Source organism: Lycium ferocissimum, chromosome 9 (assembly GCF_029784015.1).
Source record: "Lycium ferocissimum isolate CSIRO_LF1 chromosome 9, AGI_CSIRO_Lferr_CH_V1, whole genome shotgun sequence".
Lineage (NCBI taxonomy): Eukaryota > Viridiplantae > Streptophyta > Magnoliopsida > Solanales > Solanaceae > Lycium > Lycium ferocissimum.
This window is the reverse complement of record NC_081350.1, coordinates 32342089-32360731: the sequence shown is the minus strand read 5'-3', so window position 1 is coordinate 32360731 and position 18643 is coordinate 32342089. Positions and strand designations below refer to the sequence as shown.

General features: G+C 35.7%; 2 protein-coding genes across 2 annotated transcripts; both read left to right on the top strand.

Annotated features, from left to right (window-relative positions):
* The first annotated feature begins 787 nt into the window (after positions 1–787).
* On the top strand, positions 788–7176 carry LOC132030302 (uncharacterized). The gene is made up of 15 exons (XM_059419877.1): positions 788–1311; positions 1396–1445; positions 2681–3661; positions 3754–3820; positions 3917–3979; positions 4520–4583; positions 4702–4795; positions 4887–4970; positions 5051–5140; positions 5242–5269; positions 5472–5954; positions 6053–6114; positions 6312–6421; positions 6506–6593; positions 6688–7176. Exons 1-15 carry the CDS (start codon positions 915–917, stop codon positions 6994–6996), a joined length of 2970 nt encoding a protein of 989 aa, XP_059275860.1. The 5' UTR covers positions 788–914; the 3' UTR covers positions 6997–7176.
* Positions 7177–8600: 1424 nt separating this feature from the next.
* Positions 8601–11947, top strand: LOC132030301 (bax inhibitor 1-like). The gene is made up of 6 exons (XM_059419876.1): positions 8601–8779; positions 9890–10033; positions 10165–10256; positions 10954–11140; positions 11249–11404; positions 11523–11947. Exons 1-6 carry the CDS (start codon positions 8663–8665, stop codon positions 11574–11576), a joined length of 750 nt encoding a protein of 249 aa, XP_059275859.1. The 5' UTR covers positions 8601–8662; the 3' UTR covers positions 11577–11947.
* Positions 11948–18643: the final 6696 nt, after the last annotated feature.

Sequence of the window (18643 nt, the reverse complement as noted above, 5' to 3'; positions counted from 1 at the left end):
TTGAAAACTTAATTAAATAGTTTTGCTAAGGTTCTGTAAAAATCAATTTATATTAACTATAGTATATATGTTTTTCAAATTTCAAATTTTGATTTTTTATGTTTGAATGAAATTGGATGGAGGAATATAAAATGGGCTGGAAAGGTAATCTAAAATTTTTGTGGAAGGGTATGGTAAAAAATACCAATTAATAAAAATAATTAATTGATCCCACCGTTATGGCCTTAAATCAAGGGATATGTTTTATTTTTTTCTTGTGTTACAAAAAATATAAGCATCAAAATATGGCCAAAAAAATGACCCACCCTTATTTGGGAAAACATAGCTACAAATGGTAATTTTTAAAAGGTAGCTATAAATGATAGGAAACTACCAAAAGGTAGTCATTTTGTTAATTTTACCTTAATTTTTTCCCTTCAAATTGGTGGCCTTTAATTTTTGTCATTCGCCTAATACCCCGAAGTTGTGGGTTCGAATCCCAATTCAGTAAAAAAAAAAATCGCAAGGCAGAATTTGCAAATTCTACACATGTGCAAATTCTACCTTTAAGGCCCAAATTCTGCCTTACATGGAGCAAATTCTGCCTTAAGGCCTGAAATTCTGCCTGAAGGATAAAAGCTAAACACCCGCATTTTGAGGGACAAAAATTAAAGACCACCCCAGAGAAGGTCAATCCTGCAAATTGCCCATTTATGTGCCCAGCCCATGTTCCCAATAACAAGATATTTAAGTTCCATTTGACTTATTTTATCTTTATTTTTTTTTATTTTTTTATATTTTCAATTTCCGATAAAACAAATTGGCGGGATTATCAAACCCTACAGCAAATCATTTTCCCGCTCTCCTCTCTCCCTCTAATTCACTCATCTCTCTGTAACTCATGCCTTTCCAGATCTGAAATAATCATAATCAAAATGGAGGAACTTCAACTAACCTCATCTTCCATTACCGATATACATAAAGCATGGCACATTTTCGCTCTTCTATTATCAACAGGTCGTCCAGTTCATCCATCACAACTTTCATCAAAATGCACATTATTTTCCACTTCACCGGAATTCATTGAATTTCTCTGTTCAATGCCTAATTCACCTCTACATTTGACGAGCAATTACTTCGTCACGTTTTCGCCCATTGGATTCACAACAACCGTTAAATTCTTCGCTAATGCGAATGCGTTTAAGGATTTCCTGCCTCGGCTCGAGTTTCGAGGTATTATGAGGACCTATTATAGGAAAAGGAAGAGAGCTGGATCGGATGTTGACGATTTACATTTGGTTAATAAAAGAGGATTTTTCAACAATTTTGATGGTACGACACTTTAATTCCTATTTTTTATCCATGCGTTATGATTATTGCGGTTAAATTGAGTATTTTGTTTGTTGTTTATTTCAGTTAAGGAAAGAAGCCAAGTTATGATGCCTTTTCGGAGGATTTGTGGACAGGTAAATTTGAAGCTTTTTATACTTTAATTTGAAAAGTTGTGAGACTGTGTAGTTAGCTAACGTGTACTTTTTGCTACTCCATTTCGAGAGTCAAATTTCTTTATTTTGACCGTGAATTCGGACATGCAATCTTTAAGTTTTTTGAAAAATATAATTTACATATTTAGAATGAAGTTCTCATGCTTCATTTCATATACGAATCAATACGAGATTTGTACAAAATCACACAATTATAGAGATTTAAAAACAAAGAGGCACTAGAAGTCGAGTTGGTTGAAGAACTTGAAGAAAAACTAAGGTTTTCAAAACACACTAAAAACAGCATATATGCAAACACATTGTCGAAATAAAACTTACAAAGATGGAACATGAACAAGCATGAGAATCGGTAGAGGGATTGAAGAAGGAAAATGATGGTGGTGGAGTTGAACGAAGGAAGAATTGTGTGATTTTGTACAATGTGTTTGTTTGAAAAATATAATTGACATAGTAGGAAGTTCTCATGCTTCATGTCATATACGAATCAATATGAGAATTGATAATCAGTTCTATATATTGTACGACTTAAATGACATGAAATAGATGCCCTCCTATCCACCTGTGCTTATGATTAATAATGCAACAGACCTAATATGTATAAATAGAAGTGTTTCTTCGCTAATAGTTTTAAGTTTTGGATGAGATGGTTTATACACATCAAGGAGACAGGTTGTGAGTTTGAGTATCATTGCTTCCAATCTATAGGATATTTTCACAATTTTAGCCCAAGAGAAGAATTAGGCTTGCGCGTTAGAGGGTGTAGTGAAATCCTTATATAAATAATCAAAATTCTCTCATCTCTAATTGCTTTTACTTTTAAATGAGATAGTTCACACACTTCATAGGTAAGGGATCATGCAGTGAGAATCCCCGTCTTAATTCAAGAGTTCAGATGGCTATTAATGCAAAATAAGAGGAATCATATGACGATAATTAGGTGACTGGAAAATTTTCTAATAGAACTTGAATGAGGATCAAGTAACATACATGGAAGATCACCAATGCCTGTTGGATAATATGACTCGTTAGTTTTCTCTGAATTCTCTTTCAGAGGATTTTGGAAGGTAATCTTGCTTTCCTCACCATCTCTATCAATATTCTTCTTAATTGGCTCTCATTTGACTGTATTATTTTGTTCCACTTTTTGCTCGAGTTCAGAATATTAATCTTTGTTGTCTCTAACATTGCTGGTACAGGCATATCTCCCCAATGACAATTTGAGTTGTGGCAAGAACCAGTTGACAAGAATACCATTGTCATTGGCTTGCGATTTCAACGGATGTAATGAAATGTTCAGAACTTCTTGGATAATTGATGGTAGTGCCAGACCATCAAGTTCTGGACTTAAGAGTATTGAATATGGACGCGAAGACAAGATAGACAGAGGAGAAAACAGTAATGAAGAAAATTTTGTACATATACCTATCTGTAAATCTAAAGTTCTTAGTCATAACCTGTTCAGCTCCCCTAGATCAACAGCAGTTAGTATCACAGACCCCATGCTTCAGTTAAAGCCACTTCCTACCAGTTCATTGGAAACCACATGTACCTGTACAGCTGCTGAGATGGTTGGTACTACAGAAAAGAAAATAAACTCTGGCATAAATTCCTGTACAATAGTGGACAAAGAAATGGAAATTCCGCTATCTGCAGCTGATGCTTCTGTCCAGGATTTTGAAAGGATGACTCAAAAGGAAAATTTTATGGAAGGCAACGAAGAAGAACCAGCTTCGTATCCTGTTAGCAATAGAAATGTTAACTGCACTGAGACTCATCCAACAAAGGTGAACATATCACCTCAAGATTCTCATGCAGAGAATGCTACCAAGAATTGCACGACTTCACTTCTCCACATAGATAGAGCAGAAAAAGATGAGCCTCTGCATGGCCATGCCATCTTGACGCCCACACAATCTTTTGGTCATAAGCAGCTGGGAAAATCATCCCCTAATTCAAAACCCTCTCAGAGGGATGACGGGGAGCCGAGGAATTCCAAGGCACTGAAGAATCATAATGCCGCCAGTCTGCTTCTCGACAAAGAGCAACTCAGAAAAGATGCAAAGTCAATTCCTATGAAGCTGAAGCATAAACAGAACTATGACTTGGGTATGAGCATTAAAGAGAGGAAGGGAAATCCAAAAGATAATGGGGAGAATTTCGTGTGTAACTCCACAAAAGTAAGTTCCAGCGCATCATTTTAATTGACTTGTATTTGGTAAGTTTGTTCCAATAAAATCATGATGTAAACCTCAAGGTGCTTGTTTTATAGAATCAATTGGAGCAAAAACAGTTGCCTAACTTTGAGTCCTATATTGTGGAGGAAGAAGAGGGTTCAGGTATTTACCTTTGTCTGGCTTTCAATCTATAGCAATGATTATTCTGAAGTTTTTATCCTTTTATGCCTTTAACAATCCTGATGACAATATTTGCAGGTGGTTATGGGACGGTGTACAGGGCAAGAAGAAAGAGTGACGGAGTGAAGTTTGCAATTAAATGTATGATATGCACACTAAACTCTTGCAATTATATTAAATTTAAATTTCCTTGATTTGCAATATCTGTTCATATGACTTTGGGGGATCCTTTAGCAGTTGAATGTCGTTTAATTCTTGCATATTTTTGAACTTGACTGGTTAACTTCCATGATGCATCTGTGGTACGACATAGATGGACACTCATTTACATTACTGAGCAAGGTCAAAGGGAGAAATATTGTAGTATAGGTTGATGATGCATCAAAAGATTTGAGGCATTCTTCTGTCTTCATTATTACTTGATTGCTCTGTGGCGCTGTATTTTGCTTTTTTATATCTCTATATCAGTTTGAGGCATTGGTTAAACTCTTGTGCATTGTTACTGTGCTGAAAAGTTGTTTCATTATCAAAGAAAAGATAAAATGGAGCATCTATGCTCTTTTCGGCATTGAGTTTCTCTCATACAAATCCATGTATGTCCCTCAGTTGCCTAAATTGGGGACCAATTTCGATGCTTCTGTGGTGATCAATATAACTGATACGTTGATTTTGACTTTGCAGATCCTCACCCAAATGCTAACAGACAACATGTCCAAAATGAGTTAAAGATGCTAAAGCGCTTTGGGTAATGATGTAGGAAATTGTTTTTAAGGAACCACGGATACATACACATGAATATATACATATATCTACAGCTCTATATGCACTACAAGAATTCTTCTAAAACCTTTGCTTTATGACAGGGGAAAGAACTTTGTAATTAAGTATGAAGGATCATTCAAGAATGGAAACTCTGACTGCCTTGTTCTAGAGCATGTCGAGCATGATAGACCAGAGGTTAATTCTCTTTTTATCTTTTGAGTTGTCTAGTTTTAACATATAGTAGTCATTATTTTAACATGTTTACTGTTGTGGTTCAAACTTAAAGGTCTTGAAAAGAGACATGGATGTTTCCCAGCTCCGGTGGTATGGCTATTGCATGTTCAGGGCACTTGCTGGTTTACATAAACTAGTAAGAATATCAGAAAAGATGCAAATGAACTGAATGGTTTTCCTGGAAACACAACTAATTTCTAATTTTCTTACATGCAGGGTATTGTTCATAGAGATGTTAAACCTGGAAACTTTCTCTTTTCAAGAAAGCTTAATAAAGGTTACCTCATCGACTTTAATCTTGCCCTGGTGAGTGTGCTATTCAACTTGGTAGAAATTTTCCTTCTTGTTATGTTATTGAACTTGAACAATCTGATTGACATTTTACTCTATATCCATTTGCTGCATAGGATCTGCACCAAAAATATGGAACATCAGGTACTTCTTCTTGATGATTTTCTTAATTTGAAAGGTGTCTTGTGCTTCCAAGTTTCCACTACATCATGATTTTAAGTCTCTTCAACAGAAGAATAAACTCCCAATAATGTTGAATACTTCAAGTTCGATTTTTATCACTTTCTCTTTTCTTGTATATTAGCAATTGAATGTTCACTAAGAACTGTATATGTATAATTCACAGACAAGGAAAAGTCGAGCCATGGTGCAAGCTTTAACAGTGGTCCTATTCCCCTCGCCAAGTCTCTTCCTCCAATTAAACAGAGAAGATACTCAACTGCAAAAGTTGAGGAAGGCATCAATGAGGAAGCAGCAAAAGGCATGAAGTCTCTAATACGGCCCAAAAACCTTAAAAGGAAGGCTGACAAACAAAAGGTTGGCGCTGATGGTTCGGGGATAACCTCAGCAAAGGATGCCACAAGCAATAGGACACCATCAGCAGAAAGGTTGAGAGAACCCCTTATATATCAAGGTAGGAAGGAGTATATGAACCTAGCACAGGAAGCACTTCAAGGTTCTAACCATGTAGATACGAATGGTCCAACTTCCAAGAGAAAGCGGGTTGCTGCAAGTCCCGGAAAAGTAGAAAGGAAGTATTACATAACTCCAATGCCATTGCATTCATCTGGAATTGCCATTGGTGGTGCTGGTTTACTGAAAAGCAAAGGTCTGTTATTTTGTGTAACTAGCTTTGGTCGGAACTGTGGTTTCATGTTTTTCTGTGCTTGAACTTTTGCACTGGGTTTAACTTTCTACTGTTTCCAGGGGACGGGAAGCAAAACCGAGAAGGACCATGTGTTGGAACCAAGGGTTTCAGAGCTCCAGAGGTTAGTATAGCAATAAGCTATTGTATCCATTTGCCTTGTAATAACTTAGCCCTTGCCCATATTTTCATTCATGAAGCATGATATACTTACTTTTTAGAAGTCATGTTTACATCTCCATCATAAACATTCAGTCTCCTTTAATACATAATAAAAAATTCACTATCATCCTCACTCATGATGGATGGCTGCATTGGCAGGTGCTATTCAGATCTTCACATCAAGGTACAAAACTTGATATCTGGTCAGCTGGAGTTACTTTACTGTATTTCATTATTGGCCGAACACCATTTGCTGGAGACCCTGACCAGTAAGATTCTGTCTGTATTCATTGCCATTGAACAAGATAAATGATACTGAGAATTTGCTAACCATTGTATATTTCTTTAATTAGGAACATAAAGGAAATAGTCAAATTGAAAGGAAGTGAAGATTTGTGGGAAGTGGCCAAACTACACAACCGAGAGTCTTCATTTCCAGCGGTACTAATAGTTCCAATGTTTTCTTTAACTGTTTTTTTTTTTTTTTCCATTCAACTCCATGCATATCTCTGAATGGTACATTACCATGAAACAGGATTTATTTGACGTGAAATCTCTGTCGCCTGTAAAGTTACGAGATTGGTGTTCAAGAAACACCCGAAAATCAGATTTTCTAGAGATCATTCCACAATCACTTATCGATCTTGTGGACAAGTGTTTAACGTCGAACCCAAGATTGAGGATTAGTGCAGAGGAAGCCATCCGGCATGAGTTCTTTGCTCCATGCCATGAGGCTTCTTTGAGAAAGCATAGGCTGTATCGTCAAGGGCTCAGCCAAGAGGGCCAAAGCCCAGGGTCTACACTTCCCTTACCAGAAAATTCTCAAACATGTGGAGTATTGTAAACAAAGTACAAGTAGCTTTTTGAAGTTTTTTTTTTTTTTTCCTTTTGACCTGTTGTCATGTAAAAATAGCTAACAAATGAATGTAATTCTTTCAACAACTCTTGAATTTAGTGTAGTCTTATGCTTTACTGATGTTGTATCTTAACTCATTTATAGAAATTTAAGGCTATTGTGCATTAACATTTTACAAGCACCTAGACCTCTACTTCCTTTTAACTGTTACTGGAACCAAGTGTTGTCATTCAAAGAAGTGAATGAAAGCGTTTCACAGGTTTAGGTGATAATGTGAAGTGTGAACCATCAGTTTACTTGCAAGGAAAGGCAGGAGGTTCTTCGTACTCCTTTGCTCATTTTATTCTTTGAAGGTTCGAGGAAGCTTGTTATTACTTAGTAGTAGTATATATTTTATTCTATTTTATTTTCAACACGCTCTTTGGGACCCTGAAAAGGAGAATAAATGTCATAGATGACATGGCATGCTTCAATTGGCGGAACTACGTGGAAACGTAGAGGTGACATGGCAGTCTTCTACCAAGTAACTAACTTGTGGCCGATAGATATTTTGTAACTTCGCATATAAGTAATTAATATACTATGGTTTTCCCTAGGTTCTTCGGGAACCAATGACCCAGTAATTCCCTTAATTGCCCCTGTATTTAATGTTTAAAAGTACTATTCTCTTCTAAATTGTTAACAACTCTATTAAACATTAATTATATAATTTGTTAAGTAATTTAGCTAAAGTAAACAACAACAAAAAAATACTACTACAACATATAGTTTGTGGAATGCTGAATGTTGCTTCATTTCTGCCAAGAGACACGGGATAAAATCGGTTCCTAGTATCTCAGAGCCTACTGTTATATAAAATATTTTTCTTGAAACAGTCATATATTGAAGAACTATTTTAATTGTGTAGTGCAGCAAATGACAAAAGGCCGGAATGGCATAAATAATGAAAAGAATTTTTTAGAATCCCATAAATTTTTTATTAGTAAATGAAACAAACAAATAGGCAGCTTATTACCAAAACTACTTGTCATTATGTAATATACTGGATTTATTTATTTGTTAAGCCTTCAGAAAACAAGAAGAAGTATATAAGTAGAATTAATGAAAAACACGCACGAGATATTTTGTACTTCCCTGTCTCAAATTATTTATCGTGTTTATCTTTTACACGCCCATTAAAAAAATATTAATTAAGAGTAATTTATGATTATTTACTCTATTTATATCCTATAATGAGGCATTTATAGTCTTCAAGAACAATTACTACTAAAGCTAAAATAAAAATAAAAATAAATTTAATTTTTTCTTGAACTTTTAGAATGACAAATAATTTAAGACGACTATTTTTAAAAATCACTACAAATAATTTAAAACGGAGCGAGTAGTATATTTGTCAAAAAAGGCAACAATATTTTAAATTATAATTCGATAATGTAAAAAAGAAGTGAGAAAAGTAAAAACTAAAACTGGGGATATAAATGTAAACTTACAAGAAAGTAACGCGGAATATTAATTATTTCCAGTAAATTCGAGAAGCAACGAATTATCCTTTAATCAGCACTATATAAAAGGCATCTTACAGGTAAAGACTTGACATATCAATATAGCATTTCGACTTTGAAAAAATATTGTTTGCTCGTATCAGTACCAAAAAATGGAGGGTTTCACATCGTTCTTCGACTCACAATCAGCATCTCGCAATCGTTGGAGTTACAATTGTCTCAAAAATTTCAACCAGATCTCTCCTATCGTTCAAACTCATCTCAAACAGGTCTCTTTTTTTTTTTTTCTTTTAATTTTAATTGAAATTTGAGATTCTTACGGTATTATCATATTGTTTGAGCGTTCTACGGTTTGATTATTGTTTTGTTATTTGGACGGTTGAATTTTAGAACGTATTAGGTGATAAGAATCAAGTTATTTCTCTTTTTTCTTGTTAATTTTGATACAGATTTGATATTTTTTATGTTTTTTTTTTGTTTTTTTTGTTATTGCGGTTAGTTTTGTTAGGTTATTGAGATTTGAGATTCCTTACGGTTTGATTTTTGTTTTGTTCTTTTGTACTAGTTTGACGGTTGAATTTTAGACAAATTCGGTGATAAGAATCAAGTTATGTTGCCTTTTGGCTACGTAACTTATCAGATTCTTTGTTATTTTGTTGAGAATTGCACTAAATTGAAATTTGTGGAAGCCCTAATTCTTACCTTTGAGTTCTTGACGTTGAAAGGAGAAAGAGTTAAATTGGAAGTCATGAGTAATTTGTTGAAATCTTATTTGAATAGCTCTTCTTTTCCACGTGGTTTAGAGTTTATTTCCGCCATGAGTTAATTAAGTAAAATTTTATAATATATTGAATGTTTCTTTGGTCATAAAGATCTTGAACATAAGAAAGGAAATTAATTACTTAGGTAGCTGAACAAGAGCTCGTGTTAAATGATTAATACGCCCTCCGTTTCAATTTGTTTGTGTGGTATTGACTCGGTACGGAATTTAAGAAAGTAAAGAAGACTTTTAAATCTTGTGGTTTAGTTTCGTTAACTAAAGATTTGTAGAATGTACCAAAATGCTATTTAATTGTGTGGTAAGTTGAAAATAAAGAGTTGCCAAAAAAGGAAAGAGATATTCTTTTGGAGAAAAAGACTAAAAAGTAAAACAAACAAATTGGAACCGAGGGAATATCAGTAGACCTTTAGTGAATCAGCTTTTGATTGATTAATTTTGCCAAGTCATGCCAAATTAAGGAACTGATTTGCATTGAAATTTATCAATGTGGTGGAATTTGGTACCACGTATTTAGCTTTTTCCCAGTTTCTTCCTTAGTATATGGGGTTTTATTATGGCAAGTGTCTTATCCTGATGTTGATTTCTTTCATGGCTATAGGTCTACCTTACTCTATGTTGTGCTTTAGTAGCATCAGCTGCTGGGGCTTACCTTCACATTCTTTGGAATATCGGTGGCGTCCTCACAACACTGGCTTGCTTGGGAAGCATGGGGTGGCTTCTCTTAAGCCCTACTTATCAAGAGGTATGCACCAACTTTACTGCCCTTGTAAATCTTAGCAGACACTCATCGTGGCCTTCTTTAGCTGTGGAAATTTTGTGGTTGTGTTGATTATTGAATTTTAACTGATATTTCTGTTATTTTTTGGGGATCAGCAAAAAAGGGTTGCTCTTCTGATGGCAGCTGCGCTCTTTCAAGGCGCTTCAACGGGTCCTCTGATTAAAGTGGGCATTGACTTTGATCCAAGGTGTGTCTCCCTTCATATTGTCCTTTTTCGTGTTTGAAAATATCGTTCCTGTTTTCTTGCGTGCTAGTTTCAGTCTTCTTGTTGTATGTTAAACTACTAATGTGAAAACCAGATATGCATTTAGCTCATTTTTGTTTTGGGCTTTTCTTCTTCTGAGTTGGAAGTGGGATTCCTTTGTTGTGGTATTAGGGTATTATGTTGGGTCTCTATATTTGCAGTGCTTTATTTGACACTTGTCATGTCTGCTGCTTTCGTATGCATCATACCTGGTTTGCTCTTTCATTTGTGAATTTAAGGATCAGATCCCCTTCTCTGATATGCAAAAGCGCCACCAGATTTTGCCCTAATATTTTTGGGGGAGTTGAATTCTGCAAAGGGAATAGAATGAGAGCTCCTCTGTTTCAAGGCCCTTGCAATCCAACTTAACTCAGTTGGTGATAGTCTGGTACTCTGATGCATGATTTTAACTGCAGCATTATCATGAAAGGGTTTAGTGACTCCTATTACTGGTTTTCTCACCACTGCACTCTTGTAATAGCCTGTGTAATTCTGTGTCCTTGTGTCTATTGTGTCTGTTTTAAGTGCAAGGTCAGCTAAAATGTGCAATCCTTATAGTCCAATACTGACTATTTAACAGCTTTAAGGTTTACAACCTTGAGGGGAGACTCTTCTGATACATAACTTTCTTCCATTGCAGCATTGTGCTTGGTGCTTTTGTAGGTTGTGCTTTGGTTTTTGGTTGCTTTTCAGCTGCTGCCATGGTGGCAAGGCGCAGGGAGTACTTGTACCTTGGGGGCTTTCTTTCTTCTGGTGTCTCCCTCCTCTTCTGGTTGTCCTTTGCGTCCTCCATCTTTGGTGGTTCCATGGCCCTTTTCAAGTTTGAGGTATACCCATTGTTTCTTGTGTGCTTGTAGTGTCGACTTTTAGCATCCTTTATTTTGTAAGTTGCTCTAATATTTTTTTCCGTTAACGCCACACCTCTTATCTGGCAGTTGTATTTTGGGCTCTTGGTATTCGTGGGCTACATTGTCTTTGACACCCAACAAATTATTGAGAAGGCTCACTTGGGTGACATGGACTACGTCAAGCATGCATTGACCCTCTTCGTAGATTTTGCTGATGTGTTTGTACGGATTCTGATCATCATGGTAAAGGAGATATTTCAGTTGTGCTTATATTGATTTCCTACTGGGTTAAATGCTTGATCTTTCCTTGTTTTGGCCACCAAAAATTGACTCTTGTTTCCTCTTTTTTTTTTTTTTCCAGTTAAAGAATGCATCTGAGAAGGAAGAGGAGAAAAAGAAGAGGAGGAGAAACTAGATCTGGTCAATAGGCTACTGAAGCTCTACCTGTTTGATTCACACACTTTTCCGTTCACCTCAAACAAGCATGTTAATAGTTTGACACTAGCTTTTGCTTAGGCTGTGATACAATGTTATGTGATGTGCCATTATCGCTGTGATGGAACATGTGGCTCTTTTATGAACTTTTTAACTTTTGATAAGAAATTCCTTGTGATAGAATTGTAGGTGATGCTTTAGTTTCTTTTTAATCTCCTTTCTGTATTCATCCGTTCTGAGTGCGTTGTCAGTCTTGTGTACCACCCAAAGCTGGTTCCCTTTCTAAGGGGGAATCCTGTATATTCTTTACCCGTCCCTGATTTCTCTGTATGTAGAATGAGTTGGTGGAGATGTTCTTTGTTAGTGGGATGAATATATGCGTAAATGCAAAATAAATTAAGAAGATTTATGTTTATATATGCTATAACTCTGTTAAGTGCTGATTGTATTTGGAGGACGATAGGTCAAAACAAAATTAGCAGCAAGGGTTCCAAAGTACACGACAATGGACTGGTTTAAATGGTCTCTGCCTAAATTATCGAAGCTAAACGGCTCCTTCCTCTAGCTCAAGAGACATGCCATTTGCCTTGAGTAGTTATAAGTACAATTTCACTATCAAGAATGTCTTGATCGGAACTTCGTTTCCAGTTTTACTTCCGGTTTGTCGAGTTGCCCAAAAGCTGTGTGAAAAATTAGAAAGAAGATACTCTACCCTTCGCGGACCTAAATACCACTGGGTATATGTTGTTATTATAGGTTTAAGTTTAACTATTGTTAATTTGAAGGTAAAGTTTAGAATTCCAAGATTAATACGTTCCGCTTAAAGGAATAGTTCCACTGAAGGTGTATTTTGTTAATTTTTTTATTATTTTATTCTTAATGTTTTCTTATTTCTCAAAATACCTCTTACAAAACAAAATCTATAATCTCTTCTTACTCATATTTGTCATTTCTGCTTTTCCTTGCAAATATATTTTAGAATTTATAGGCTTTTGTAAGAAATATAAGTGTATTTTTGTCATTTAAACAGAAAAAGACTTATTAACACATGAACTATTTGTTATTTGTGTTAGTATTTTTCATTCAAACACATAATTATATATATACAATTAATGTCAATACTAAAAAATGATTTTTTAGCACTTAAAATTTATATTGTAGTTACCATCAGTTAATGTCTAGTGAGGCGTAAGTTTTTTAAATTTTGAACTCATATCAACTTGTCGAGGCATAACTTCTGATGCGAAATTATAAATTTAGGCCCGGTTAAAAAAGAGATAATTACACTCAGTATCAATTGGGGTACCAATACTATCAAATTTAGCCCATATTTGAGTTTCTTGCCCACAGTAGCCCATCTTCAGTTTAAACAAAAATTACTTGTCAAAAAATGACCCAGCCTTCTCTCTCTTCTCCCCTCTCTCTACCTCCGGTGCTGCCACCCACCACTGCACATCGCACATCGCCGTCGGCGCCGAAGAAGTCCTTCTCTCTCGCTCTCTCTCCTCCCTAAACCCTAGATCTAGCTCGCGGCGGTAGCCACTACACATCGCAGTCTCCGCCATGGAAATCTTTCTCTCTTGCTCTCTCTCCTCCCCAAAACCCTAGAGCTAGTTCGCGGTGGTGGCCAAAAATGCCGGCGAAACCCTAGATCTAGTTAGCCTCTCTCTCCCATGCCTCCTACTGCTACTGAAACCCTAGATCTATTCCGCCGACGTTGTGTTTGGTCCAGGTTGTTTGGCCGGAGATGGAGCACTGGCGGCGGCGTTGTGGTTGTTGTATATGGATGTATAATATTGTATATGGGCGTACAATATTGTATATGGGTGTATAATATTGTATAATATTATGGGTGTATAATATTGTATAACATTGTGTAGGATTGTATATGGGTGTATATAGATATATGTTATATGTATATGGGTGTATATGGATATATGTTATAATATAGTATATGGGTGTATATGGATATATGTTATAATATTGTATATGGTTGTATATACGTGTATACGTATATAGGTGTGGGTTAAAGCTTTGCAATGTAAGTTTTGGGGTATTTTTTTGCAATGTAAGTGAAGAATTGTATATTTATGAAATTTTCCGGTTAAAAAATTCTTTGCCTTAGTCGTAAAAATTAAAGACCAACACAAAACAGGGACAACAGTGCAAATCATTCGAAACGGGTCATATTTGCGGAGCAACCCTGACCGACCCGACCCGGTTAAATGATCCATGTTTCAGTAAAACCCAGGAAAAGGGACTACTGTCTGCTAGTCTTCTTCTTCTTCAGCTTGACCCTAAATCCAATTCTTCCAACTCCACAACAAAATTATTATTCAGTTTTTCACTAATTGGAGCTTTGAGATTTGTTATAGAAAAAAAAAAAAAAAAAAAGCAAATGAAGAAGCTTATAGAATTTGGAAGAAAAGCAATGTTCTATATTAGGGTTCTGTCAGGTTATGAAGAACGTAGAATTCGTTCTTATCGATTACAACTTCAACAGCGTCTCCAACAGGTTCAAAATCATTTCCTTTTTGCTGTTGGGTTGTGTCTTTTTTTCTTCTTTTTAATTAATTCTGTTTGAAAAATACAAGGAAAGTTCATTGTTATGGTTGGTAAACAGTATGAGTATTTCGTTGTTAGAGGTGTAGTTGCACAATGTTGAGTTAGATTGAGGAAGGGAAATCTTATCGGAAAAAGAAATTAATATGGTGAATGGTTACCAATTACCATCCGGGTTATATGGTTTCTTTAATTTTGGTCTCTTCCTACTACGTGATGGCAGCATATTAAAGCTTTTATCTTGGTCTGTGCTAGCTTTATCTGGCACTGGACATTCTATATTGAATCACCGAATGCAACTATTGGACCTTTAACTTTATCCCTTACCTAAGATTTGTGTTTATACTGTTTTGGTGTGTGTATGTTTCATTATAAGTTTGTTGTTTGGATAACTCTAGAATACATAGTGTAGAGTCTTTAGTCTTTGGGTCAAAAAGATTTCATTCAAGACTTAATCGAGGCATAATTTATACACCATCTCAAGCTTCTATTTCTCTTGAGCATAGTGATCTTTTTATTTTATTCGTGGTTTTTTTTTTTTGTGTGTGTGTGGGTGGGGTGGGGGGTTTTGGGGGGAGGGTGAACTGGGGATAGGCAGATCTTCATGCTCGGTAGCGGTACAGACGACTCCGCTATCTCCAATTCCAATTATATTTCCGTCGAAAATTTTCAAAAGGGGTATATTTATATTAAGTCCATACGTATTGTAAAAAGAGAGTAATGCGTGCAGGTGTACTTTGCACCACTTTATTAAAATCCTGGACTGGCCTCTTGGTTAAGGTCATGTTTTCTAATTTGTGTAGGAAATGGGTGGCCCCTGACGGTTTTGGGCTTGGTTCAGTATCCAATACACCCACCCAGAAAGTATAAAAGAAGCGCTATAGGTGCCTGTTGCTAGCAGCTAGACTAATACTTGATGATTTATTGCAATTCTTTTTTGACAAATTGGTGTCTTTGAAAATATTAGTTGGTAGATTGTTTTGCCTGCCGTGTTTTTTTGTTCTAAACCCTTTTTTCTGCTTTCTGTTTCTGTATCGACGTGTGTCTGATCAGGCGGAAGAGAAGAAGGCAGCAGTAAGGAAAATCCCTGAGCAGATGATTTTATCAGAAGTTAGGCATCGGTGGAAGAGATGCAAGCTCTGAATAAGAAGTTAGAAGATACTGTAAGCTCACCATTTTCTTGAGTCTTATTTTGTTATTTTGTAATTGAGAAGCATGCTGCCAATCACCTTAATGGTCCTGACTATAACACTTTAAAAACGGTTGAACTATTGATGGTGCATTTTTTAGATTAAATGTTTGAATAACTTATAGAAATCGGATTCTCCGCAACAATGGGAATAGGGAAATCTTCTTCTGCAAGTTTAGCGTTGCTCTATCCCGTATAATGGTGTTGGGCAAAGTTCATTGTTGTATATGGTGGATAAGATAGACATAGCCAAAACTCTTATAATGGGTGTGGTAAAAAGTGTGTTAAATGAGTAATAGTTTAATTATAAAAGAAGTGAACAACACAAGGTGATAAGATGTCATATCAAATTTAAAATAGTAACGTAGCGTTAGCTTATATTAGTTTGAATTGACCCGTCAAAAAAGTTTATACTGAGAATTGCCAGTGGGAGAGAAGAAGTAGTCGAGTCTTCTTTAGACAGACCGAAAAGCAAAGTAGGTTAATTTATTGGGATGGATCCCTTTACTTCTTTTTGTTTCTGTTTGCAAATAGAGAAGAGCAAGTTCTCTACTGATATCAATTTACTTCTCTCCTTAGACTCATGTTTATTGTAACTGCGGACTCATGTTTATTGTAACTGCTTTGCCATCTCTTGTAGTATTTGATCGTGGTCAATTCCGCGAATGAATCCTTTAGACAATTTGTACTACCCAGATACTTATAAAAGAGAAGTGTGTGTTCTCCTTTTCCGGTTGTCTATACATTCCCTAGTGCTTTGTTCCTTTCTGCACATTCACTCCTCTCAGAAATTCTGGACTCCTCGCCTTCCCTTTTCTTTCTGCAGACTGGCAATTCATTGAATTCACAAATGATAGGTGTTGCAAAGTTGCTTCCCTTTAGTTTGGAGCAGATATTACTTGCATTTGCCTTGGAACTTCCCGTTCAACTGGCAGGCCCAGAATGGGTTGAACAGATGTTTTCTTAAGGACTAAATCACCCATACTCTGATGTTGAACATATACTCCCAAAGCTGGGAGAGCGGAGAAAAAAGGGAGGGGCCATGCAAATAAGCCAAGTGGCTCATGAGTCAATTAGTATTTCTCCCAATTCATACTTGTCTATCTGTTAAATCAGAATTACTTGTTGCCTCATGGTGTTAAGAGAATGTTGATTGTACTGAATGCAAAATAGGGTTAGGTTCAATCTTCTGCTACTCGTGGCTTTGGGTTACTTATAGAATGTGCTCCCTGTGTTATTGAAGATTTTCTGGCCTTAATTGATGAATGATTATGGTTGAATATTTTCAGGAGACTGCTATAAATGAGTATTTCAAGCCTTTAGACCAGCAAGCAGAAGAAGTGATGAAAATGCAACTTAAGGGAGATGAAAGTAGAAAAGATGAGCTGATGGAGGCCATGCAGAAGCAAGCACTTCTTGGGATGGCTCAAGCAGAGAAACTAAAAAACATGCAAATGCTGAACACAAACAAACATGTCCAAGAGAAAGCATCTGCAGAGACGCTCAATCAGAAGTAAGATAATTTTGTAGAGTATTAAGTTCGTGGAATTGGTACTGTAAGAGTTCTTCTAGTTTTGCTAAAGCAAGAAGACATTATTTTGCCAAAGCAAGAAAGACGAATCAGGTCCAGCCCTAAGCATCTGATCAATTTGTAACAATAAAGAGCGATAGTCCTCCAAAGGTAGAGCTAGGATTTTGTATTTATGAGTTCTGAATTCTAGAAAGATAGCTTAGTGGGTTCTTGATAAATTATTTATACATATTTAGGTGGTATTTTACACACAGTGACAGGGTCTTAGGCCTAAGCTACCGGGCAAACCCGTGGCCAGCCTTGTAGGCCCACCCCTGCAAGCCACCTCATTCATTTTAACACCATATGCCAGTTTTAATTGTGGAATTTTTTACTTTGTTCCTGTAGGAAATTTTATGTTCCCTGCATTGAAGTGTTCTATTCCTGTAAAAAACATGTCGAATATAGCTTCAGCTTGGTGAGATGAGTAGATTCATTCTGAGAATTACTTTAGTTTCTTCTAATAGAAATTGTCTCGGTTGAAGGCAATTTTATGTCAAAATGATGCATCATTATGTTTCTATTTGGCATATTCAATCAAACTGTTAATTTAACTTTTATCTTAAGGAGTTTTGAGTTATCATGTCAGTTTTTTTATAAAAAAAAAAAAAAAAAAAAAAAAAAAAAAAAAAAACTGCTGTAAGAGGCTAGATTTGATATATATTGAGTTTTCAAACTCCAACCTCACATAGTTGTTTTGAGTTTGAATTTCTAGTGCACAAGGTACTAGATATTCCCCTTGATGAATGAAATTGACATGATTCTTGGGGAAGTTTTCCAAATAGCCACTTTCCAGCTCCTGTAATTGAAAATAGACAATATCATAGAGTTTCACATATGCTATTTTTCAAAGATATGATCTAAAAGTGATCAGTAAAGCTTTTTCTATTCCCCCCCTCTTCATTTCATTGTCGTTGGATTAGAATTCAAATTAATAAATTCTAAGTTGACTGCAGAAAATATTATTTTGGAAGAAAACCTACTATTGGTGGTGGAAGATTTGCTTTTACCCAATGGGCCTGCCTTAGAAGGGGAACTTTGTATAATCTAGGACTAGACCAAAGGTTGCCCAAATGAAAAGAAGTTCCTATTATAGACAATTTCTTGGTTTAGTTCCTTTGGTCTTTTGACGCAGTCTACAACTACATATTACCTTGGGATAATTGCACTTTTAATTTCTCGGGTATTGATAAATTTTGATTTTGGTCGTTTATGATATTTCAATAAGCATATTTAACTTTGAATTTGTTAAAACGTGTTTTTATTGCTTTATACGGAAAGCATGTTATATTTAGATTATTTTAAGACTTAATTATCCTCAAATATGGATCAACAACATGAATTTTAGTTCAACACATGGATAATCAAATGGTTAACATGTATAATTCGTTAAATTTCTGGAAGAGTCACAAGAAAAAGGAACAAAAGCGCATATTTTAATTGCTTGAATGTTTATTGTGCTTAATTGAATATTCCAATGCTTAATCTCTTGATATATTCCAAATAATTAGGAGTTTGTCCGTGGACTAAACCCTTATTTTAAAAAGGATTTTTTTTTTTTAATCTCTTGATATTTCGGGAATTAAAAGTACAGAATAATTAGGAGTTTGTCTCTGTGTGTATGTAGGGAGGGGCGGGGGGTTGAGAAAGATTATTTACTCTAAACAAAGACTCCTGATCCCATAAATTTAAAACTTCTAAATTTCACAAATTACTATGACCCACA